Source organism: Diabrotica virgifera, chromosome 8 (assembly GCF_917563875.1).
Source record: "Diabrotica virgifera virgifera chromosome 8, PGI_DIABVI_V3a".
NCBI lineage: Eukaryota > Metazoa > Arthropoda > Insecta > Coleoptera > Chrysomelidae > Diabrotica > Diabrotica virgifera.
In genome coordinates, this window is record NC_065450.1 from 196,932,556 (window position 1) to 196,958,264 (window position 25,709).

Consider the following 25,709-nt stretch of genomic DNA (forward strand, 5'->3'; position numbering starts at 1 on the left):
AAGAAAAAAAGAAAGGACAGAGAAGAAAGAAAATATAGAACACATAGACAGGAAAAACCGAAAATAAAAAATTGTTCGAGAGAAATATTAACTTATGTAAATAAAATTAAAGAGGTAAATAAATAAAATACGATAAAATAAATAACTAAAAATATGAAAAAGTAAAATAAGTAAATAAAAAAATAAAAGTAAAAATGGGCAGTCAGCGTGGTTTGGATGTAAAGGGTCCGCCCCCCGCTGGCTGCCCGATCACAACACAAACACATTTTAAGAAAAATAAATATAAAGCGGTCATCCCGCTTGCAGCCGCCTCTCTTTTTCTTCTTTGTGCTTTATTGACTTTTCGACTTGGCAACATGCAAATTTGTTAAAAAGGGTCCTTTTTGAGTAAGATTGTGGAAAAAATCCGAATCAGAATATTTTTCCTAGCGGATGCGCAGTGGCTTTCTGGACTAGTAAGACCTGGCCGGATCAAAGTCGCGAGAATACTTTGTTTATTTGGACTATCTGGGATATTAATAATGAAAGGTGCTCAAAAGTTTCATGAGCAAAAAAACAAATAGGAACTTTCAAGAAACGCACAGGATCCTGGGCAACAAAGAGAAGACAAATGGACATAATGTCTTTGTCTTTAATAGATAAATTAGGAGATGCACCAGATTTCTTAAAATTATTGAATGATCACCGAAAAAATGAGCGACAATAGGCTATATTGACTACGTACTTAAAGGAACTACAACGTTAAGGGTTTTTTATTGTTTCATATGGTCAATAGACCCCCAAATATGAAAATACCGCGACATGCTACCATTTGAAGTTGTGCTTTTTTGAGAAAAGTGACTTAGTCCCTACGCACTACGGTGCAAAAATAATTTCTTTTGATATTCAAAAAACGAAGCAAAAAAACACGTAAAAAAGCGATTTTGTTTTTTGTTCTTAACTTTTTTTCCACGGGGATATAAACATCGTTTGGAAGAAGTCTTTATGAGTCATAGTATCCAAGATACGATTTTTCAAAGTTCGCCACTCACTTTTTTTTCAAACATTGTTTTATAACTCTTTTTTCTAAGCTGCTTTAGATAGGCATATGTATAAGGTAACGTTTACACGTATCCATAACTGGCGCCAGTCTCACTGGAATGCGAGTGCTTGACTATGACAGCGCTGGATAGGTTCGTTTACACGTATCCAGTAACTGGCGCCAATCTCACTGGCACTCTTATTAAAAATCCTAATACTGCCACTGAAACCACAGGTACGACAGCGCCAGCGACTGGAATGCTGTATTTACACGTGTCTACAACCACTGGCACGGGGTTAAAGGGGACGCGGACGAGGGCCACTGTCATGAAAAATAGACCAGATTTCTATTCGAGACAGCGCTGGCAGACAGCGCTGGACTGGAGCAAAAAAGCGTTTACATGATGCCACTACCATGCCAGCACTGTGCGACTGGCGCCAGTTACTGGATACATGTAAACCTGCCTTTATATGCAATGGTACATTTAATAGAAAGAAAAAATTTAGTAGTAACTTCTGACGTAGAAGGTTCTATTAGGTCTAATAATTTTAAGCAAGATATTTTTCTTCAAAGTTTTGTACTTCTAACAATTTTTGCTTTTACGGCTATTCATTACATGTTTCAATTTAACTTCGTTCTTCGTGTTTTTTGCTTCGTTTTTGAACACATTTTTGTCGGAGAAATTATTTTTGACTTTAGAACAGCGGTGCTCAAATAGTCGATCGCGATCGACCGGTCGATCGCCAACGTTTTTGAAGTCGATCGCGATTCATGGAAACAATACAAATGGAAAGAACGGGGACTGCGCTGCCTCACGGCATGCGCAACTTTACAACTTTTTACAAATAGAAATGCGCAATCAAGTTTTTTATTTTCTAAATTGTTTTTTTACTAGCAGTCGATCGCTGGAAGGTTACAGTCTATGTGGTAGATCTCACGCAGTTTAAGTCTGAGCACCACTGCTTTAGAACGTCACATTTCGAAAGGAAATTTTGAAAAACTTTTCTGTAGATGTATATATGTACCAAAATGCATAGAATTCATTCTCATGCACCTTAGTGCGTAGGGAATAATTCACCCCTTTCTGAAAAATGCACCCCTTAAACGGTATAGACCAGGGCGCATCTGTAAAAATATTAGTACATTTGGACGCTGAGAGGTGACTCATATTTTTTTGCAGAAATTGCTTGAAAAAAACTCCTATTAGACTAAGAGCCGCTATAGGTGAAATTTCTTAATCATTTTAGGCACGATGGGACCCTATAACTTAAGTAGTAGAACCTAAAAGAAAACGTTTGAACACTGTGCCGTCACTTTTCAGTAGCACATGCGTCAACAGTGGCGCATCAATCTTTCCACTTATGGACGGGATAAATTAAAAGTTAACAGAACTTACTAACAGAATTAAACTTTTTTTATTTTTTTAAGTTCTATGTGATTAACACATACGATTCATCGTGATTTTAACCCACCACCCCCTTCCCCCTGCCCCCACCATCAAAAACTTCATTTTTCGTTTTTATTTTTTTTGGTGAGATGCAATCAATTTTAAAATTTAAAAAAATTCACACGCATAGTTGAGGCTTTTATAAAACATGCCTATTTTTTATAGACCCATAGGTAGAGTGTACATAACCTCAAAAAATTAAAAGAAAATTTTTTTTTCAAAAAAGCGTATAACTTTTTTTGAGGAATAGCTGCAGGTCTAATTTTTTCTTAATCTTGTATGTTTTATCAAACACTATATTTTTAATTTTTTTCAGATTTTTCCGTAAGTCTCCCCACCTTCAAAAATCCGAAAAACTGTTTCTTGAGGGGTTTTGGGGGATTTTCCCTATTTTATAGACTTCATAATATATCAAATCAATTTTGTTTTTATAGGTTATATGTAACTTGAAGTAACTGAGTTCTTTAGAATATTTAAAAATCAGAAAAACACGTTCAAACCCCCCAAACCCCCTTAAAAACAGTTTTTTGGATTTTTGAAGGTGACTAACGTTACAGAAAAGTCTGAAAAAAAATTAGAAATATAGTGTTTGATAAAATACACAAGACTAAGAAAAAATTAGATCTGCAGCTATCCCTAAAAAAAAGTTATATACTTTTTTTCAAAAAAAAAATTTTTTTGAGGTTATGTACATTCAACCTACAGGTCTATAAAAAATAGATGTGTTTTATAAAAGCCTTAACTATGCGTGTAAATTTTTTGAAATTTTAAAATTGATTGCATCCCACCAAAAAAAATAAAATCGAAAAATAAATTTTTTGATGGTGGGGGCAGGGAGAAGGGGGTGGTGGGTTAAAATTACGATGAATCTTATGTCTTAATCACATAAAACTTAAAAAAATGAAAAAAATTAAATTCTGGTAATGAGGGAGGGTATTTTTTAATTTATGTATCCCGTCCATAAATGGAAAGTTTGATGCGCCACTGTAGACGCATGTGCCACTGAAAAGTGACGGCACAGTGCTCAAACGTTTTCTTTTAGGTTCTACTATTTAAATTATAGGGTCCCGTCGTGCCTAAAATGATTAAAAATTTTCACCTATAGCGGCTCTTAGTCTATATAGTAATATTTGAGTTATCCTCCCACCCAAAAAGGTCCGGAACATTGTTTAAATAATCAAAATGTCAAAAAATGAAGGAAAAATTCGATTTCTTTCTTCGTTTTTTGATTACAACTTTGAAAGTATTCATTTCTGAGAAAATTTGTACTGAGATAAAAGTTGCGCAATTAAATTTCCTACAATATAGAATTCGTTAAAAATTTTAAAAATTGTCACCCTTGTTGCAAAATAGCAATAATTGCGAAAAAACGATAAAAAAAACAAGTATTCGCATTTTACGTTTTTCAACCATTTATGCTACACTTAGGACCTTCATATTTTACAAATAAAAGCTTTATGGTATAAGCAAACAATACTGTAAATTTCATTAAGATCGGTTGAATAGATTTTGCAAAATAAATTTTGCAATCCAGCTTTCGCAAAAAAATTAATTTTTTAAAATCTTGCAGGACTGAATATAAAGCAGACAGCAAGTTTAATATTTTTTACATATAGAAGAATACCGTACCTTTCATTTGCAATTTGCAAAATTAAAATCGGTTAACCACTACGGCGTCAGGAATTTTTTTAAATACACTTTTTATTTGGTGCTACGCGCAGGACAGCGGATAGTTTGCTCTGATTGGGCATTCCAATGACCTTTGATAATGATTGACAAATTTTAATTTTTAGTACGTTTCGATATAAATAAATAAATTTGTTTATTGCAAAATAAAAACACATGCTCTGTCCTTCGAAATAACACTTTTTTGGCAAAAACTTTCTTTGTTCATATATTTTAACTTAAATAATAAAAGTTTATTATTTTTAAACATATGCAACTGTTTAAACAATATTTCACAAACAATAATAAAATTAGTTTGATTTTTGTGGAAATAAAATATTAAAATACAACAAATATAGTGTAAGAAAATATATTAGATAAAGATTGGAAGAAATTTTGATGTAAATCAACTTGTGTGAATCGAACACCGCTGTCCTGCGCGTAGCACCAAAAATTAATGTTTATTTAAAAAAAATCATGACGCCGTGGTAGTTACTAGTTTTAATTTTAAAAATTGCAAATGAAAAGTATGGTATTCTTCTATACGTAAAAAAAATTTCAACTTGCTATCTGCTTTATTTTCAGTCATGCAACATTTTGAAAAAATAAATTCTTTTTGCGAAAGCTGGATTGCAAAATTTATTTTGCAAAATCTATTGAACCGATCTTAATGAAATTTACAGTATTCTTTTACTGTATTATATAGTTTTTCTGGGTAAAATATGAAGGTCCTAGTGTAGCATAAATGGTTGAAAAACGTAAAATCCAAATTACTTATTATTTATGGTTTTTTCGCAATTATTGCTATTTTGCAACAAGGGTGACAATTTTTAAAATTTGTAACCAATCCTATATTGTAGGAAATTTAATTACGCAACTTTTATATCGGTACAACTTTTCTCGAAAGTGAATACTTTGAAAGTTATAATCAAAAAACCAAGAAAATAATCGAATTTTTCCTTCATTTTTTGACATTTTGATTATTTAAACAATGTTCCGGATATTTTTCAGTGGGAGGATAACCCAATTATTATTATAGGAGTTAATTCCAAGAAATTTCTGCAAAAAAATATGAGTCACCTCTCAACGTCCATCTCAAAATAGGTGCGCCCTGGACTAGTAACACTCCGCGGATTTTTCATATTTGGGGGTTCATTGGGAGACCCCTTTAACATTCTACCTACTTCCTTTTAGCCCTATATTTTTAGACAAAATCAATAGACTAAAATACTTATCGATAAGTACGTTTGTTTAAAAAATGATTAAATAAAAGTAAAAACTACTTACACGGTGGGTACATATTCGGCAGGAAAATGTCCGGTGGTGTAAGTACTGAGCAAACATGTCTTTCCCACTATACCATCTCCGACGACAGTTATCTTTACAGTTGTCATGGCGACGGCTAAAAAATATTCACCTCGTTAAACAATTCGAATCAACCACAACTATGTCTCGAAACAACATTATAATAATTGTAAATGCATTAAGTGCGTGCTGCACGCCGTGTGCCGGTATTCGACAATGCGATACCGAGGCAAACAATCCGCCGATTGGGCAAGAGGCCGAAATGCCTAGAGAATCTTAATTAGTCGACTATTGAATGGCTATATAAAGAAAATACAAGTGGTTTTACTTCCGCCGTACTTACGTTACGTAGTCTCCCTTAAATGCACTATGAACAATTAAATACATATAACAATATACAGGGTGAGCAAAATATTACCTACCTAATTAATATACGCAGATAGATATCCAAACCAAATGTATGACAACATCTGAATACCCACTACGATATAAAATCGAAATTAATGAGAAAATTAATTAATATATATTATATTAAAATTAATAATAAGCAGGAAGCAAGGTTTAGATATCTAGGAATAGATATAACCAGTTACGGAGATGTTGAAGAGGAAGTACGACAACAAAGCTTAAAAACAAGTAAAGCGGCGGGATCTCTTAATGACACAATCTGGAAGAACAAACACATAAGAATCTATAAAGCAGCAATTAGACCTATATTGACATACACGGCGGAGACAAGATTTGACACATCTAAAACGAGATGACTACTAGAAACAACAGAGATGAAAATACTCCGACGAATATGAGGGAAAAGCCTGTTGGATAGAAGAGATAAATGGATGGGTGACAAAACGGAACCAGGAGTGGAACGAACACATTAGTAGAATGGCAGAGGATAGGATAGCACTAATAGCACGAGATAAGTCACCAAATGGACGAAGTATTGGCAGGCCAATAAAAAATGGTGCGATAACTTAAACAATTTAGGAGGCTAATATTGAAGAAGAAACAGGCTTTAAAGCCTACATACAAGAAGGAAGAAGAAGAAGAAAGATATCATACGTGAATACCAAGCTGGTTTTAGATTTAGAGCAAACAGATCAGTAACAGACTAAATGTTTACAATTAAACAGACCTTGGCTAGCTCATATGAATTCAATCTGTCACTAAACATATTAGACCTGGATCCCGCGTACCAAAAAAGTTGATTAATAGCAAGCTGAAAATATGTTAATAGCTTAACGGTGTCTAGTCGGACAAACTTTGATGTATGGGAACACTGGAACAGGGGAAATTTTAATTGTGGAACAGGTTCAAAATTTGGAAAGTCAGACTACGTCAACTCTATGCATTTGCAAAGTGCATAAAGTCAACTCTATGCACTGAGGCTGAAAGCATTTGAGTAGATCGCATAATTCACTGGAAAAGTTTTAGAGAACTAATCGACAGCAAATATTTCTTGATGATTTTTTGTCCGGAATTCTTTGTAGGGATATTTTGAATAAAAAATTTTTGTAGATTATTTGTCCGGGATTTTTTGTGGGGATTTTTTGTCCGGGGATTATTTGTCCGGGGATTATTTGTCTGGGGATTTCTTGTCCAGGGATAATTTGTGAGGATTTTTTGTCCGGGATTATTGGTCCTAGATTCGTCCTAGCGTTATGACGTCACAAAATCAACCTTCTGGCCATTAAAGAGAAGCTAACCATAATAATAACATTCCTCAGGTGTAGTGTGCCTCACCACCTTATACTATCACGAGCCGCCCCTGGATTCTGCTTGAAAAATGTCCAGAGCAAGGTACGTACTCAGCAAGTTAATTGTGATTTTTTATTCTGGCCTGCAGTTCTGAATATTTTCCAGACATATTGGATGCGTTATCCCTATAATATATCGTTATAATAATCCCTAAATTTACGACTTTCGTCCTTTTTGAATAAATAGTGTTAAGAGAATGCAATTTGTTTTCTAGAAATGAATGTCCAGTTCTATTTCATTGATGGATGTACTTAAATGTTATTCGATTTTAATTTTTGTATACAAATATTTTTTTACACAGTATTTTTGCCGCCCTCTCATAATTTGCCGCCCTAGGCAACTGACTATATTGCCTAATGGATAAAGCGGCCCTGCGTTGAAACAAGGCTTGTTTTTAAAAATAGATCGTTGGAATCGGTTGAATAAGTACCAGACTGCCTTTTATATGGACCAGACAACATCCCAGCTGAACTCTTAAAAATGATACAGGAGTATCACATCAGTGCGCTAGTTAAGCTTAGGTTAATATCTGAAGAATTGCTGTTTTTTAGCAATCTCGATGGAGCAGCGGGCAAAAAGATGTAACGAAGACAGAATAAATATTAGTCTCATGAGCCACATATTGAAAATTTTTCTCTGAATTTTTCATGGAAGAATAAGGAGTCATTGCGACAGAAACCTAGAAGAAACCCAGTTTGGATTTAGGAATGCGCTAGGTTAGGTATGAGGTACTTTTTGGCTTAAATGTACTTCTCCAAAAATTCTGCGATCAACATAAATATATTTATGTGGCTTTCATCATTACGAAAAGACTTTCGGTAAGTACTTTTCTATAACGCTTTTGAACATATATTAAGAACGAAAGGCATTGATGATAGAGACCTACTTATCATAGAAAACTTGTAGTGGAAGCAAAACGCAGTTGTACGAGAGATGATGGGAACCGACGAATGTTAATGTTATATTCAAAGATGCATCAGACAGGGATGCATACTATCCCCGCTGTAATTTAATATCTAGTCGGCTTTAAATTCATGCTTTTGATGCATGCAAAATGAATGCTTCTAAGACAGAATTTATGATATTTAGTCGCCAACCTCACGACAATGCTTCCGTTCAGATATATCAACAAGACATTGAGAGAGTTACTTACTCACTTTAAATATTTGGGGTGCTACATTACAGATCAACTATACATGCAACAATTGAAGCAGCTCGCACAATGTTTTTAAAAATGAAATCATTTTTCTGTAACCACAGCTTAAACCTAAAATTATGTCAAATAATTACCATATGCTATATTTGGTCAATATTTTACATGGCACCAAGATCTGAAAACATTCATGATTGGACAAGAATACCCAGTGAATAACAACTATAGCAGAGAAAAAACAAAAAGCCTTTTATACATGAAATATTGTTCAAAAATAGATGTAAGTTTGTTACACCCGGTATATTTCGTATTGATTTATACACGTAAAATTTGATTTATCGGAAAAAAGTTTGTTTTGTATCGAAGTATTACTGATTTATACTTTTGGTATACACTGTATACAGAATTATAAAACAAACGGCTAAGTTTTCAGGTGTAGTTATTTTGCCATTAAATCGTCCCTTTGATCTTAGATGCAAAATATGTCTGATATTGGTATTTTTTTACAATTTTAATAAATTTTTAAACAAAAACGACTTTGCGATATGATGACTCAGGGAAACAGAAATCAGGAAGCTTTTCCTAATTCATGAATAATCTTTACCGCCATTACCAGGGCTGGATTTACATATGGGCTGAATGGGCTATAGCCCAGTTCGGCAGAATTCAGGGGGGGGGCAAAGTTTGGTAAAAAAAGTGAAAAATGGCGGAGGGGAGGGCGGCAAATAGTGGATAGCCCAAAAGTACAGCCTATATGATCTATAAACGTCAATAAGATTATCACGAAAATTTATTATTCATTTCACTCTCCGATTATACAAAAACGATAACGTGAAAGTAAGAACGTATTTATTAAACAAACAGTAGATACGTTAAAGAAATGAATCTTGTAAGAAAAACGACGAAAAAACACTACTTACATTTTGTAATAACAAAAATATCACATTTATCAGCCAGTGTCCAGACTTTTTCGACAAAGAAATCCGCAATCGATCGTTTTCTTATCAGTTTTCTTCAGAACTCCTCCAAAGATCATCCAATATTAATAGGCTCTTTGAAATATCGTGAAGAAGATAGTGTAAGTACCTATATTATGTACCTAGATGAAGAAATAAATGGTAAAAGGTATGCATATTGTTGGTGGGTACTGGAGTGACTAGGACCATTATACGACCGACAGTAGTTATAAACAGTCGTAAGAAAGTTTGGACATCTTGGATATTAAAGCATCCTAATATGTCTGTAGATATTGGCATTGAATCCGACCCGGCCCGACCGTCACATGTAACACCGTTGCGTATCCTCTATTTTTTCATACTGTCACGTTACAATTTTTGGTGATATTATATTTGTGTGTGAAATGTATCATTTTTGTGTATTTTAGGTATGTTCTAATATGTTATGTATATTATTGTGTTTTCAATTTTATCAATCAAAGGCAAAATAAAAATTAAATTAAATTTTTTTTAAATAACGCGGGCACATAAATTTGATACACCCTGTATATTGAGCTGTAAATATTTATTAGAATTTAGTTTGGATGTAAGTGGATTTCTCTTTTTAATGAGCTTTCCGATGAACCATTAAAGACTTTTGTGAATAATTAAAGTGAAAAGGACGATGTATTTAGATTTAAAATGAAAATAGATTGTTTATTACGAGAACTATAGAATCCACAGGTAGATGTAATTATCACTTTCTGGGAAAGTGGTTTAAAAAGAAAGTTTGGAATTTTAATATCTTGTTCAACACGAGTAAATGTTGTAGAGTTCCCCGAAAGTAATTAGGATGGTCGGAATAATTTTGAAAAAGACTGTTTGTTTGTCGAATGGAAAAGATTGTTTATGATTCTTGGCAAGTTGGAAGGGGAAAAGTGGTTTGAATGATTGAGAGAGTTTGAAAAAGAAGTTATTATGTTATTTGGCAGCGCTGAGGAGCGGTCGACGTTTTGGGTGGATAAGTAGTTAGCAAATACCAGTGGTTGTTTGATAGTGGAGAATAGTGTTGAAAAGTGGAACGAGAAACAGATCAAATTGAGACGAAAATACCTCTTTGATTCTGTATTATTGTGAGAAGGAGAGCAGAGAATTTTTGGAGTTTTGTTTGAATCGAGTACGTGTCAAAAGAGGCCCGGCTTGTTGGAGAATTGGTGCTGGTATGCTGATAGTTTTGAAGCTGGAGAAGGGAGAGGGCTTTGATGAGTAGCCTTTAACATAGTCAACGAGGGAGAGCTGTTTTGGGTCACGAGAAGACATCAGAGTGAGTGAAGCAAAAGGTCAGTCAACTTATGTGAAAGATATTTTTATGTTCGGAAACTAAAATTTTGAGTAAAAGGCATATGAATTAAAATTCCAATATTTCTAAAAGTAAATAGGAAGTATAGCTAATCTTGCGAATACATAAATTTGTTTTGTTTAGTTTGTTTTACCAAAGTCATCGGGAACAAACCGATAAATTGTTTTTTTTAACGATAATAAATTTAAGTGGTAAAGATTTCATTCGGACATCTGTGTCCACAGGTTTTAGATTTGATAGATTTTAGAGTATTGATTTTGACAAATAAAAGAAAATTCTGTATGTTTATTTTAATATTTTGCTTTATTTCTTTTCCCTATTTTATGCCGATTAGGATCAACTAAGAGATACTGAACCCACGAGAGAAGATAAGTATAACGTGAGATAATTTAGATTTTTTTAAATAGTATAAAAAGGCACCCTGAGATTTTTTATTCATTTTTATGTATGATTTGCGACAATTAAATAATTAATCAGATAAATAATAATTAATATAAAATTAATAAAAAGCAGATCTTAACAACATGGCGAGCCAACGTAGGACATTAAAGTATCTCTGGTTGTGAATTTGAGGGGAATAGGAAACGGAGAAACAGGTGAAGGAAAATTTATTTACCCGTCGGAAAAGTTGATATATTTAAAATTTTTGAAATATTTGTTTGATTTAATTTTTTTATCTAGGTACAGTTTTTACATATTTATTTTATTTTTGATTGATTTGAAATTTGAAATATTTAAAAATTTGTGGGATAAATTGATTATATTTGGGGAGAGAAAAATTTTCGTCTCGACAGCATACAAGGTATTGTCGAATTTCATATTAGGCGGGGATAAAATTTTAACTACATGTCGATAACAACCAGAAGCAAAAGCAAAGAAAACAAAAAACAAGAAGAACACTTCGAACAAGAAGAACAGATAGAACAAGAAGACATTTTCGAAACAACAATCATGGCATCAGAACAACAAGAATTATCAGGAATAGATAAATTATTACAACTAATGCAACTCCAGTCACAAAAACTGGATAAAATGGATGAAACACAACATAAAATGCAAGAAAATCAGGAAGAAACAAAACGAGGAATGGAAGAAACATCAAAGAAAATGGATAAAGTGGATCAAAAAATGGATGAAACACAACAAAAAATGGATGACAATCAACAGGAAACAAAACAAGCGATAGAAGAAAATAACAGAAATATAAAGAGTATCAAAAAGGAAATGATTAAAAAAATCGAAGAGATTGCAGAAAAGAGCGACAAACAGGAGATAGAGATTAAAGAAATCAAAATCAAAATGAAGGAGATAAACAATTGCCAGAAAAAGGAACTGGAAAATTTAGAAACCAAATTTGAAAATGCTTTGCAAGAAGATAAGAAAGGAATAGAAGAAAGATTACGAAATAATGAAAAACTAATTGATGATATCAGAAATCAACAACATTCCGGAGAAAGAAGAGAAACGATTATCCATAGTTCAGAGGAAGTGAAAATAAGGTTTGGCGGGGATGTAAAAAAAATACACCCAGTAATTTTCATAAACAATTTGAAAAAGAAAATACGACACATCGGTAACTTCGAGACAGCCAAAGAAACGATAAGGAACCATCTTAAAGATGAGGCAAGTTTATGGTTCGATAGCAAAGAAGAAGAATTGGACAATTGGCATAAATTCGAACAAAAGTTCCTGAGTTTTTTCTGGGGAAAAATACAACAGCTAGAAATAAACAAGGAATTGCAAAATGGGAGGTTCCATGATAAAATGGGTATTTCAGAGATAACATATGCACTACAATTATATAATAATGCAAAACATCTACAGTAGAATTATTCATCCGAACAGCTAGTAGAACTGATAGCCAGACATTTTGAAGATACCTTAGAAGATCACATAACGTTACAAAACTACAAAGATATCGACAGTTTGTGCCAATTTTTACAAATACGAAAAGCAAAAATGAGGGAAAGAGAAATAAGAAGATCGCAAGAAAATTATAGACAACGCGAAAATCAAGACTATAGAGATAGAAGACAAAACTTTAGGAGAGACTATACAAGAAGAGAATTTATTCCGAGGATTGAAAACGAAAATAGAGACAATGGAAGAGGAAACTATGAACAAAGAAATCGGCAATGGAACGAAGACAGATACCGAGAAAACCAGAATAGAAATAACACCCGCACAAATCAAGAAGACAGAAATGATAATAGAAGGAATGAACAGGAAAATCGTGGAAACCGATACGGTTCCAACAGACCGAGAGAAAATAGAAGAGCGGTAAACAATACGCAAATAGGCGAATATGAGGATGAGAGACAAAGCGATGAAAGAAGAAGAGAAGAAGAACAGCAATCGTTTTTTCACGAAGGCGCTCACTAAAAACAAAAGAACAAACAGGAATTTTTTGTCACCCGAAGGAATTTATTAAATTAGCAGGAAATAATGATAAAGGAAGTGGATATAATTTAAAATTTGTAGATGGTTTTATCAATGAGAAACCGATTAAAATTATGATTGATACTGGGTCAGAAATTACTTTGATTAACAGGAAATTAATAGAAGAGGTTGATTTGACGAATTTGATTTACAAAATTCCCAGGGTAAATTTAGTGGGCGCAAATAAACGGACTTTGGCAACAATAAATGAAGGAATACGAATAAAGGTTCGATTGGGGAAGAAATTTTATGCACTACAATGTGTTATAATGCCAAACATGATGCATGATATGATCGTAGGAGTGGATGAATTGTCAGAAAAATATGTGGTGATAGATTTCAAAAATAACACGATGAAAATCACAGATGGAAAAGAAGAAGAACCTAACATTCTGGAAATGGACAAGGAACATGAGAAACGGAAACAGGATAATGCAGACAAAAAACAAACGGTGGAAATGAATTTGGCAATGAAGCAAGGACAGAGAAGAAAGAGGAGAAAGCAACAGAAGATAAATAAAACAATGAAGCCTGGGATTCCTCGAAAAAGGAGATGAGCCCAGAAGAAGAAAAAGAAAAAAAAAGAGTGACAAAGGAAATTGACGATTGGAATTCCTCGAAAAAAGAGATGAGCCCAGAAGAAGAAAAAGAAGAAAGAAGATTGATAAAAGAAAATGAAGATTGGGATTCCTCGAAAAAAGAGATGAGCCCAGAAGAAGAAAAAGGAGAAAGAAGATAGATAAAAGAAAATGAAGCTTGGGATTCCTCAAAAGAAGAGATGAGCCCAGAAGAAGAAAAGGAAGAAAAAAGATTGACACAGGAAAATGAAGATTGGGATTCCTCAAAAGATGAGATGAGCCCAGAAGAAGAAGAGATCAGAATAGAAAAAGAAGGCGGAAAAGATACAATTGAGACTGCGGCATTTAAAGAGGAAGTATGCAAAATGGAGAAGACAGAATACACAATAAACATGTGTAGAGAATCGGAGGAGAAAGAAAGAAAATTGATATGTGGAGAAGAAAAGGAGAAGGAACTGCGTGTAACATTGAGGAAATGTGAAAATTTAATAAATGAAGAAAACAGAGTAGCCAAAAAGTATGAAAATTCATTTGAGACTAAAGACTTAGGAAATTTTCTATCGAAAACTTATCCTATCCCATCTAAGTACAGACACTGGGAAAAAAAAGCAATTGTTTTTCAGGTGGGACCAAATATTTTGACACAACAGAAAAGTGTTGTTGTCGAGAGAAAATCATATTTTTGTTGCACTTATTAATACTGATTTTATCTCAAAACAAGGCGGGGATGTTATTGTGTTTTCAATTTTATCAATCAAAGGCAAAATAAAAATTAAATTAAATTTTTTTTAAATAACGCGGGCACATAAATTTGATACACGCTGTATATTGAGCTGTAAATATTTATTAGAATTTAGTTTGGATGTAAGTGGATTTCTCTTTTTAATGAGCTTTCCGATGAACCATTAAAGACTTTTGTGAATAATTAAAGTGAAAAGGACGATGTATTTAGATTTAAAATGAAAATAGATTGTTTATTACGAGAACTATAGAATCCACAGGTAGATGTAATTATCACTTTCTGGGAAAGTGGTTTAAAAAGAAAGTTTGGAATTTTAATATCTTGTTCAACACGAGTAAATGTTGTAGAGTTTCCCCGAAAGTAATTAGGATGGTCGGAATAATTTTGAAAAAGACTGTTTGTTTGTCGAATGGAAAAGATTGTTTATTATTCTTGGCAAGTTGGAAGGGGAAAAGTGGTTTGAATGATTGAGAGAGTTTGAAAAAGAAGTTATTATGTTATTCGGCAGCGCTGAGGAGCGGTCGACGTTTTGGGTGGATAAGTAGTTAGCAAATACCAGTGGTTGTTTGATAGTGGAGAATAGTGTTGAAAAGTGGAACGAGAAACAGATCAAATTGAGACGAAAATACCTCTTTGATTCTGTATTATTGTGAGAAGGAGAGCAGAGAATTTTTGGAGTTTTGTTTGAATCGAGTACGTGTCAAAAGAGGCCCGGCTTGTTGGAGAATTGGTGCTGGTATGCTGATAGTTTTGAAGCTGGAGAAGGGAGAGGGCTTTGATGAGTAGCCTTTAACATAGTCAACGAGGGAGAGCTGTTTTGGGTCACGAGAAGACATCAGAGTGAGTGAAGCAAAAGGTCAGTCAACTTATGTGAAAGATATTTTTATGTTCGGAAACTAAAATTTTGAGTAAAAGGCATATGAATTAAAATTCCAATATTTCTAAAAGTAAATAGGAAGTATAGCTAATCTTGCGAATACATAAATTTGTTTTCGTACTTCCGGGCCTAAAGTGACAACTTCACTCCCTTGTGACAGGTACTAAAGTGTCACATTTAATCCCTCCGGGATTAAATATTGACGAAACTCCCGGAACGATTAAATCACAAACAAACGAATTTAAGGGATATTTTATTGAAAAATATAATTAATTAGAATGGTAATTAACGTTAATATTCAAATTAATATTGTGACAGTTCGTCATATTGACCAGTCTTTCCTGGGTTAATGCAGCAGGTAACTGACGAGTAACAGATAGGTCCTTTTGATATTGAACTGGTGTTTGTTTCGAAGATCCTGCGGAAACAGGAAGCGAGAATGAGGACTGTGGCATAACTATAGTGGACGAATCGGCGACTTGACCAAATATTTTATCTGAAATTTTTTGTTTATTTTTAATAGACGATTCAATATATCCCTCGGCCACGTTGGAGGATTTCCATCCTCCATGTCTCTTCAGCACGTCTATTGTTGCTCCCGAATCAGCTAACAAAGACGCAGATGTGCGTCTAAAACAATGTCCCGTATAAGACGTCGCATTTTCTAATTTCAAGAAAGCTGCTATTTGCCGTGGAATTGTACCAAACATGTTTTTTCCTACTACTCGCGTAGTACATTCTTTGTTGATGTATTGAACAAAAAATTTTGAATGAGTTGTCCCTGTCTTTCGCAATGCCACATATTTCCGAAATATCGCCACAAAACTGATGGCACTGTTTTCTGAATTTTTGATCACAAAATTTCGGTCAATTTTATTTTTGGTGTTTCTAATCGCAATTAGGAAGGAATCGCCCAAATCTCTCACATCGTCGATTTCTAAATCAACCAACTCTTTTCCACGACAAGCTCCCGCAACGCCCAAAATAAGTGCAACCTACAAAAAAATTGATTTCTTAAAATTTCTGAATATAAACAAATTTCCAAATTTACCTTAAGCATTAAATATTTATCATCCGGAGCCTCCCGTAAGAACTGATCTACCTGCTCAGACGTGAGAATTCTTGACTTCTTTGGCTTAAATCCCTCATTTCTTCTCTTCAAAAAAGCTAATAATTTTGGAAATTTACTTATATCAATATCTTCTCTAATGTTAATAACCGATTTCAGCATTGAGTAATGTGCCCAGAGAGTTGAGGCACAAACCGCTTTTGATTTATCATCGAAGTAGACTAACAGCGCATTTTCAGTAGGTTGTCTCACATTTTTTAAGCGGCACCACTTTTTAAAAGCATCGTACTGCTGCTCGTATAGTTTTCTAGATTTCGGTGGTAACAATTCTTCACCTACTTCGGCTGCTCTTTTATCAATATCAGATACACCTTCTTCACTCATGATACCAATAATTATCAATAACAATGTTTCTTTACAATGACACTAGTAATGACAATGTTTCTAAATTATAACTGTCACAACGCAATGTTACTATGGTAACTTATTTTAAAGACAGTTTATTAAATGAGTTGAAGAGAGAAAAAACTGATTGAAATTATTGAAATAATTAATAAAATCATACCGGAAGTACGAAAAGTATCGTATATACCTTGCGACTGAAGTACATTTAATCCTTCAGGTAAATTATGGCCCTCCCTGCGGTCGGGCCATAAACTTTACCTTCAGGATTAAATGTACTACTTCAGTCCCGCGGTATATAATGTACTATTTGTTTAGTTTGTTTTACCAAAGTCATCGGGAACAAACCGATAAATTGTTTTTTTTTAACGATAATAAATTTAAGTGGTAAAGATTTCATTCGGACATCTGTGTCCACAGTTTTTAGATTTGATAGATTTTAGAGTATTGATTTTGACAAATAAAAGAAAATTCTGTATGTTTATTTTAATATTTTGCTTTATTTCTTTTCCCTATTTTATCCCGATTAGGATCAACTAAGAGATACTGAACCCACGAGAGAAGATAAGTATAACGTGAGATAATTTAGATTTTTTTTTAATAGTATAAAAAGGCACCCTGAGATTTTTTATTCATTTTTATGTATGATTTGCGACAATTAAATAATTAATCAGATAAATAATAATTAATATAAAATTAATAAAAAGCAGATCATAACAATATATAGGTTTTTACTTGATTATTTTAAATCATTGTGACGTTTAACTTGCTAGAAACCTTGTAATATTGTGTACCTAATGTGTTAAAAGTAAGTAGTTTTGAAACACCAATTAAGTAAAGTTTATTATGTTGTTGTTTTCACCAATTTTGAAAAAATGTGAAAACATTGAATTGTCCACGTCCGTCTGTCCGTCTTGTCTGTTTGTTTGCAAACTCAACTCCTCCGTCATTATACCAGGTAGAATGACAAATGAGGTGTCAAATGAAAGCTTATCCAAGGATGGTACTAAAGGTGAGAAATTTAACCTCGGCTGTCTGTCCGTCTGTCTGTCCGACCGCGTATATGATTCCTTCGTCACTGTACCAGGTAGAATGACAAATGAGGTGTCAAATGAAAGCTTATAATCCAAGGATGGTACTAAAGATGAGAAGTTTGACATAGGCTGTCTGTCCGCCTGTCCGTCCGACCTGGTATAGTGACGGAGGAGTTATATTCGCGGACAGACAGACAGACGGACAGACAACCTAGGTCTAATTTCTCACCTTTACTACTATCCTTCGATTATAAATTGTCAGTTGACACCTCATTTGTCATTCTACCTGGTATAGTGACGGATGAGTTATACTCGCGGTCGGACGGACAGACGGACAGACAGCCTATGTCAAATTTCTCACCTTTAGTACGATCCTTGTATTATAAGCTTTAATTTGACACCTCATTTGTCATTATACCTAGTATAATGACGGAGAAGTAAATGTTATTATTCTATTATTCTTGTAGGTACATTTAACATTGATTGAAATTATGAAAGAAATATATAGAAAACAGCATGGCAACACTGTGATGCACAAACATAAAAATGCAGCCACATTCAGCTGTGCCGGCTGTGCGTAACATAGGGTGCTTTAAAATCCAAGATGTCCGAAAGTTTTACCAACGAAGTTGCGACTGGGAACTGCGAACTGCCACAGGTGAAGATGCCAACTCTCACAGAGAAATTCAGAAACAATTAGGAATTGGAGCAGAAAAGTTCGTCGATACTGTCATAGTTGCTGACATCGAAGAGTATGTTATATTAGGAATGGACGTAATGAATTTGCATGGATTTCAATTGAATTTTAAGAATAGGATAAATCAAAGTTGGTAACTAGGAGGTATTTCTTCATTCTCGTGATGACAGCACTGTGCAAGAAGACATTAAAAAAGATACAGTTGTACATGCGAGGAATGAAATGACCATAGTAGCGCGGCTGCAGGGAATTTCGGAAGAAGAAACACTTGTTATGATTTAGCCATGGAACCACGACGTAGAGGTTTACCGAGGAATCCAAATTGGAAAGGAATTGGTTACTTCTGCTAATTCTGGTAATTCGTGTAATATTGAATAATGTCAATCACTACCCAGTGATCATGAAGAACGACACAAAAGTAGGAATTTGTGTACCCGTGACGTCCATAATCCGTGGCAGACGACAACATCCGATAATTCCAATGACAAGTTCGACCGAATGGTTGCAGTTGCAGGCCAGTCTCTAAATCAGGCGGAGAAAAGGTAATTAGGGAATTTCTTCGGCGGTATCGTGACATCTTCGTACCGATAATAGGAAAGACAGGAAGAACTACGGTTGTCAAACATAAAATTGATACTGGTAACTCATAAGTCAATTCGTCAAACAGCTAGACGATTACCACAGGTGAAGAGAGAGGAAGGTGAAAGGATTGTTCAGGAAATGAAGAAAGACGGAGTGATAGACTCTTCTACCAGCCTATAGCATAGGCGTAACCAGGGGGGTTGTTGTGGGTTATAACCCCCCCCCCCATTGGGATATACTTTGAGCTCTATACGCTTAACACCATACCCACTAGAGACCTTCCAGTAGTTGTAACCCCCCATTAGGACCTTGTAACCCCCCCTTAGGGCCATCCTGGTTACGCCGTTGGCCTATAAGGTCTCTCCGGTGGTCACGATCAAGAAGAAAGACGGAACTACGAGGTTCTGTGTGGACTACCGTTTATTGAACAGTGTTCAAGTGTGCCTGATATGGCATCGAGAGAAGAAGAAGCCTTTTATACATGAAATATTGTTCAAAAGTATTAGACCAGGGCCCATCTGTAAAAATATTAGTACATTTGTACGTTGAGAGGTGACTCAATTTTTTTTGCAGAAATTACTTGAAAATAAATCAAATAATAATATTTGGTAGGGGAGCAAAGTATGCTAAATGTGCAGTCACTCGAGCTCTTTGGGGACCTATTGGGTTGTGAAGAGTAGGTCCTAAAACTAAAGAAAGTTCAGTAAAGTTTTCCATTTTAGTGGGCGCTTGCCATTTTTTAATTTAATTTTTCATTTCCAACAATCGTTTTTTCCGATTATAACGCCATCTATTCATAATTCGAAAAAATGTTTCGAATAAAAGTTACTTATTTTTACGTAAGGAATCCAAATCTGCAATAAAAAATGGGGCTCCTATTTAAGATTTTAAAGTAACCCCCCACACTACTCCCGTGAGGGGTTGTGTTTGGTGCCATCCGATAGATTTTTCAAAAATATTGAATAAGTGTATTTTACAGTTTTTCGATCTGATGTTCATTTCGCGAAATATCGCGTGATTCGTATTTAAAATATTAAATTTACCCACCACCCCTCTCCGTGGGAAGTCGTGTTTGGTATCATTCGATAGATTTTTAAAAAATATTGAGCACATATTTTTTAGTTTTTCGATCTGTCATTAATTTCGCGAAATATTCGCTTATTTCTTGTGAAACTTTGGGGCTCATCCATTTCCTTACGCTTGGCTCAAATCGTCAGATTTTTGAAATATACACTCTTTTGCATGTACTTAACTTACCTTATCTTAATCTGACAATTTCGAGTTTTTTAAGGATAGATTTTTTTTTCGGGCCCCCCTTAACGAACTCCCCTGTGTTAAGAGCCAATATATGGTATAGGTACATCTGCAGGGCACCAGGTTTCTCCCCATATGATAAATTGGGCTCCCCTACCAATTTGAGTTATCCTCCCTCTCAAAAAGTCCGGAACATTGTTTAAATAATCAAAATATCAAAAAATTAAGGAAAAATTCGATTTTTTTCTTGGTTTTTTGATTATGACTTTAAAAGTATTCATTTCCGAGAAAAGTTGTACTAACATAAAAGTTGCGTAATTAAATTTCCTACAATATAGAATTGGTTAGAAATTTTAAAAAAATTTCACATTTGTTGCAAAATAGCAATAATTGTGAAAAAAACATACAAAAACAAGTATTCGTATTTTACGTTTTTCAACCATTTATGCTACACTTAGGACCTCCATATTTCACCCTGAAAAACTTTATGATACAGTAAAACAATACTGTAAATTTCATTAAGATCGGTTCAATAGATTTTCCAAAATAAATTTTGCAATCCGGCTTTCGTAAAAAAAATTCATTTTTTCAAAATGTTATAGGACTGAAAATAAAGCAGATAGCAAGTTGAAATTTTTTTTGCATATAGAAGTGTACTGTATTTTTCATATAGAAGTGTACTGTAATTTTGCAAAATTAAAATCGATTAACACCATGGCGTAAGGAATTTTTTTAAATAAACATTAATTATTGGTGCTACGCGCAGGACAGCGGATAGTTTGTTCTGATTGGGCATTCCAATGACCTTTGATAATGATTGATACATTTTAATTTTTATTACATTTCGATATAAATAAATAAATTTGTTTATTGCAAAATAAAAACACCTACTCTATCCTTTGAAATAACACTTTTATTAGCAAAATCTTTCTTTGTTCATATATTTTAACTTAAATTAAAAAAGGTTATTATTTTTAAACATATGCAATTGTTTAAACAATATTTCACAAACAATAATAAAATTAGTTTGATTTTTGTGGAATTAAAATATTAAAATACAACAAAATATAGAGTAAGAAAATAATATATTATATAAAGATTGGAAGACTTTGTTGGAAATCAACTTGTGTGAATCGAACACCGCTGTCCTGCGCGTAGCACCAAAAATTATTGTTTATTTCAAAAATTTTCTGACGCCGTGGTAATTAATCTATTTTAATTTTTAAAATTGCAAATGAAAGGTACAGTACACTTCTATAAGCAAACAAAATTTTCAACTTGCTATCTACTTTATTTTCAGTCCTGTAACATTTTGAAAAAATGAATTTTTTTGCGAAAGCTGGATTGCAAAATCTATTAAACCGATCTTAAAGAAATTTACAGTATTGTTTTACTGTATCATAATGTTTTTCTGGGTGAAATATGAAGGTCCTAAGTGTAGCATAATTGGTTGAAAAACGTAAAATGCCAATACTTGTTTTTGTATGGTTTTTTCGCAATTATTGCTATTTTGCAAGTAGGGTGACTATTTTTTTAAATTTTTAACCAATTCTATATTATAGGAAATTTAATTACGCAACTTTTATGTCAGAACAACTTTTCTCGGAAATGAATACTTTTAAAGTTATAATCAAGAAACGAAGAAAAAAATCGAATTTTTCCTTCAATTTTTGACATTTTGATTATTTAAACAATGTTCCGGACCTTTTTGAGAGGGAGGATAACTCAAATATTATTATTTGAGTTATTTTCAAGCAATTTCTGCAAAATAATTTGAGTCACCTCTCAACGTCCATCTCAAAACAGATGCGCCCTGGACTATATATGTAAGTTTGATATACGTGGTATATTTCGTATTGATTTACATAGAAAATTTGATTTCTCGGAAAGAAAGATTGTTTTATAAAAGTACCTACATTTTAGGATTCGAAATACATATTAGGTACCTACTGCTTTACGCTACTTTTGGTACACACTGTATACATAAATATAAAACAAACGACTACGTTTCTAGGTGTAGATATTTTGCCATGTAATCCTCCCTTTGATGTTAGATCCAAAATATGTCTAGTATTAATATTTTTTTAAACAATCTTTAAACAAATACGACTTTACGATTTAACGACTTAAGAAAACAAAAATCGGGAAGATTTTCTTAATCCATGAATCATCTTTAACGCTATTACATAAATAGTTTCTAAAAAATTAGTTAAAAAAGTACCGCTTATGATCTAGAAGCGTCAATAAGATTATCACGAAAATTTATTATTCATTTCACTCTCCGATTATACAAAAACGATGACGTGAAAGTAAGGGCGTATTTAATAAACAAACAGTATGTTAAACTAATGAAATCTTGTACGAAAGACGACGAAAAAAAACACTACTTACATTTGCAATAACAAAAATATCACATTCTTCAGCCAGTGTCCCGATTTTTTCGACAAAAAAATCCTCAATCGATGGATATTTGACACTAAACACACATTGTATAGTTACGTTCGTATTGGGAATATAACTAAAGGAAACACTTATCTCGTTTTCTTATCAATTTGTCAGTTTCACTACAGTTTGCGATAGCGTGATAATAAAAATGGAATTTCTAGCTGCCTGGCTATACGTGCGACAATTAAAAGATCCTCGCACTCTTCTATTAGTCATTTTTCCGCTGGTCGCGGCAATTTAGGTAATTGAACAATTTGGTGTGGAGTTCATAAAATTTGCTGAATTTAGGTTAAACATCTATGTGGACTATTTCTTTATTATTATTACCATTGCGGCAAGTGCTAAATACATTGTCTTTTACGAGGACTCTTATAAAAATTATTTTCTTTGTTCTTTTGTAATAAAGAAAAAACGAAGCATACAAGAAAATTATTTTTAGTAAGCGTACTAGGGCAAAGTGCAACCACAGACGAATAGCAGGTTAACCCTTAAGTACTAACGTATTAAATTAACTACCTTTACACTATCGCACCGTCTCAAAGACGTCTCTAATTTTTTTGGTCCCCACTAGTTACTATTTTTTCTTAAGATGTACTAATGTTTAATTTTTAATAGACTATGATCAAAACTAAGCGAAAAAGATAATGGGATCCAATGAAGTCCAAAAAGTATTGACTTAGTGAAAAAACTCTATAGAACAAAAGTTACTTAGAGTTAATCAGTTTATCCATTTCCGCACTTATTGTGAACGTGTTTTTACCTCCAAAGGGGCGGCACTCATCCTTAGGGGAAAATCACACATCAGCACAATATCATTTTTTTAATATGAGTAAATAATGACAAGTTGTTGCGAAATGTCGCTTAAAAGACTTATGGTAGGGGAGCAAAGTATGTTAAATGTGCAGTCACTCGAGCGCTTTGGAGACCTATTAAGTTGTGATTATTAGGTCCTAAAACCAAAAAAGTTAAGTAACATTTTCCATTTTAGTGGGCGCTTTCCATTTTTTACTTTAATTTTCCATTTCCAATAATCGTTTTTTCCGATTATAGCGCCATCTATCCATAACTCGAAAAAATGTTTTGAATAAAAGTTGCTTATTTTTACGAAAAGAATCAAAATCTGCAATAAAAAATGGAGGCTCCCATTTAAGATTTTAAAGTAACCCCCCACATCAGGGCCGTGCGGTACTATGATGCGGTGAGGCAGCCGCAAGCCGCATCAGGCGGCATCACAAGAGGGGCGGCATAATCAGTAAAATCAAAATACAAATAATTGAGCCATTCAATAATTAAAAATATATATAGGACCAAGTGTCAGCCGAAAATATTTAACCGGTGAAGGTACAGAACTTATTTTGACAAATTTGGAAAAATTAGTTCCTGATATAAAACGGCTCAGAGGACAAGGCTGTGATAACGGGGTTAATATGAAAGGAATAAGAAAGGGTGTGCAAAACAGAATATTTGAAAAATATCCGAGGGCGTTTTACGTGCCCTGTGGATGCCACCAGTCATAAATGACGCAGCGTCTTCTTCTACTGAAACAACAACCTTTTTTTTGGTATCATACAAGAACTGTACACTTTTTTCTGGTTTTACAAAGTGTTGGGAAGTTCTGAAAAAAAAAACATGTTGCACAACTAACACTAAAACCGTTGAGTACTACTAGATGGTTAGGTCGAATAGATGCATTGAAACCTCTAAGATTTCAATATTGTGAAATATATATATGCCTTAATGCCTTATTCGAAATAGGCAATAGACGTCAACAATGATTCAGAATCTAAAGTCAAAGCAAGAGGATTAGTGAAAAAATATTAAAAATTATAAATTTATATGCCGTGTAGTTCATTTCATATAAATTCAGTCTCGAAGACGTTGCAACATGTAACTATAAATTTGTCAGATTGTGTAAAAATGTCGTCAGGAAGTATGAAAAAAATGAAAATTTACTGACAATTTGGCTATGACCAAATGAAAATTACTGATAATGAAATTGCAGAAAATCTTGTAAATAAGTTCCGAATTTCCTGCTGAAAATGAATATTGAGGCAAGAGAAAAATGCGTCAATTTGATATGTGGATCAGCTCTCAACAGAAAAAGATCAATTTAAAGTAAATTTTTTCATTTATATTTTAGACATTGCCTATAATTCTTTGATTGATCGATTTTCGCTTTTAGAAACTCATAATAAAAATTTTACATTTTTATATGATATTTTTAAATTGAGGGAAATATCAGAAAAGGGAAAAGGGAAAGATGATAAAATACTAGAAAATCTTCATTCAATACTTTTCATAGAAAAAGAATCGGATATAGAGGCAAATGATTTTCTAGAAGAATTATCGCATGCTTTATCCCAAATATGAAACTCCATGAAACCTTTAGAGGTTTTGAACTATTTGTGCCAAAATAACCTAATTTCTTTATACTCCAATATAGTTGTATCACTAAGGGCCGGTATTATCTGTCCTGATTAAACCCCGGTTAGAATAATTTTGTCATGCGAGGTGCGGAAAGTACCGGCCCTAAGAATTTTATTAACACTCTCTGTCTCGGTAGCTTGGGGAAAGAAGTTTTTCAAAACTAAAAATGATTAAAAACTATTTACGAAGCTCCATAAGACAAACAAAACTAAAAAAATTAGCACTTATTTCAATAATAGAGTCCTCACTAGCTGCTACTTTAGACTACACCAATCTGATTGACGAGTTTGCCAAAATTAAAATCAAAATGATAAAATTGTAATTTTCAGTAGTAATTGCACAAGAGCTCTAAAATTATCGAATTTTTCCCGAGTGACACTTTGACAGTTTTAATTTCACGACCCGAAGGGGAGTGAAATTATGTCAAAGTGTTATGCGGGCAAAAATTCGATAATAATTTTAGAGATCGAGTGCAATTTGTTGCGAATATTTCATGAATAAAACTGTTCAAAACCAACA

The 25,709-nt window shown here is 33.5% G+C and overlaps 2 protein-coding genes across 2 annotated transcripts in view; one reads left to right on the forward strand and one right to left on the reverse strand.

Annotated features, from left to right (window-relative positions):
- Positions 1 to 22,964, reverse strand: part of LOC126889264 (ras-like GTP-binding protein RhoL) — a 40,452-nt gene extending 17,488 nt beyond the window's left edge. The window contains exons 1-2 of the mRNA XM_050657378.1: positions 22,710 to 22,964; positions 5,421 to 5,535 (exon numbers count right to left, since the gene is read on the reverse strand). Coding sequence (XP_050513335.1) covers positions 5,421 to 5,527 — 107 coding nt within the window. The 5' untranslated portion in view covers positions 5,528 to 5,535; positions 22,710 to 22,964. The remainder of the gene's footprint in view (positions 1 to 5,420; positions 5,536 to 22,709) is intronic.
- Positions 1 to 25,709, forward strand: part of LOC126889263 (uncharacterized) — a 68,233-nt gene that overhangs the window by 3,307 nt on the left and 39,217 nt on the right. The window lies entirely within an intron of this gene.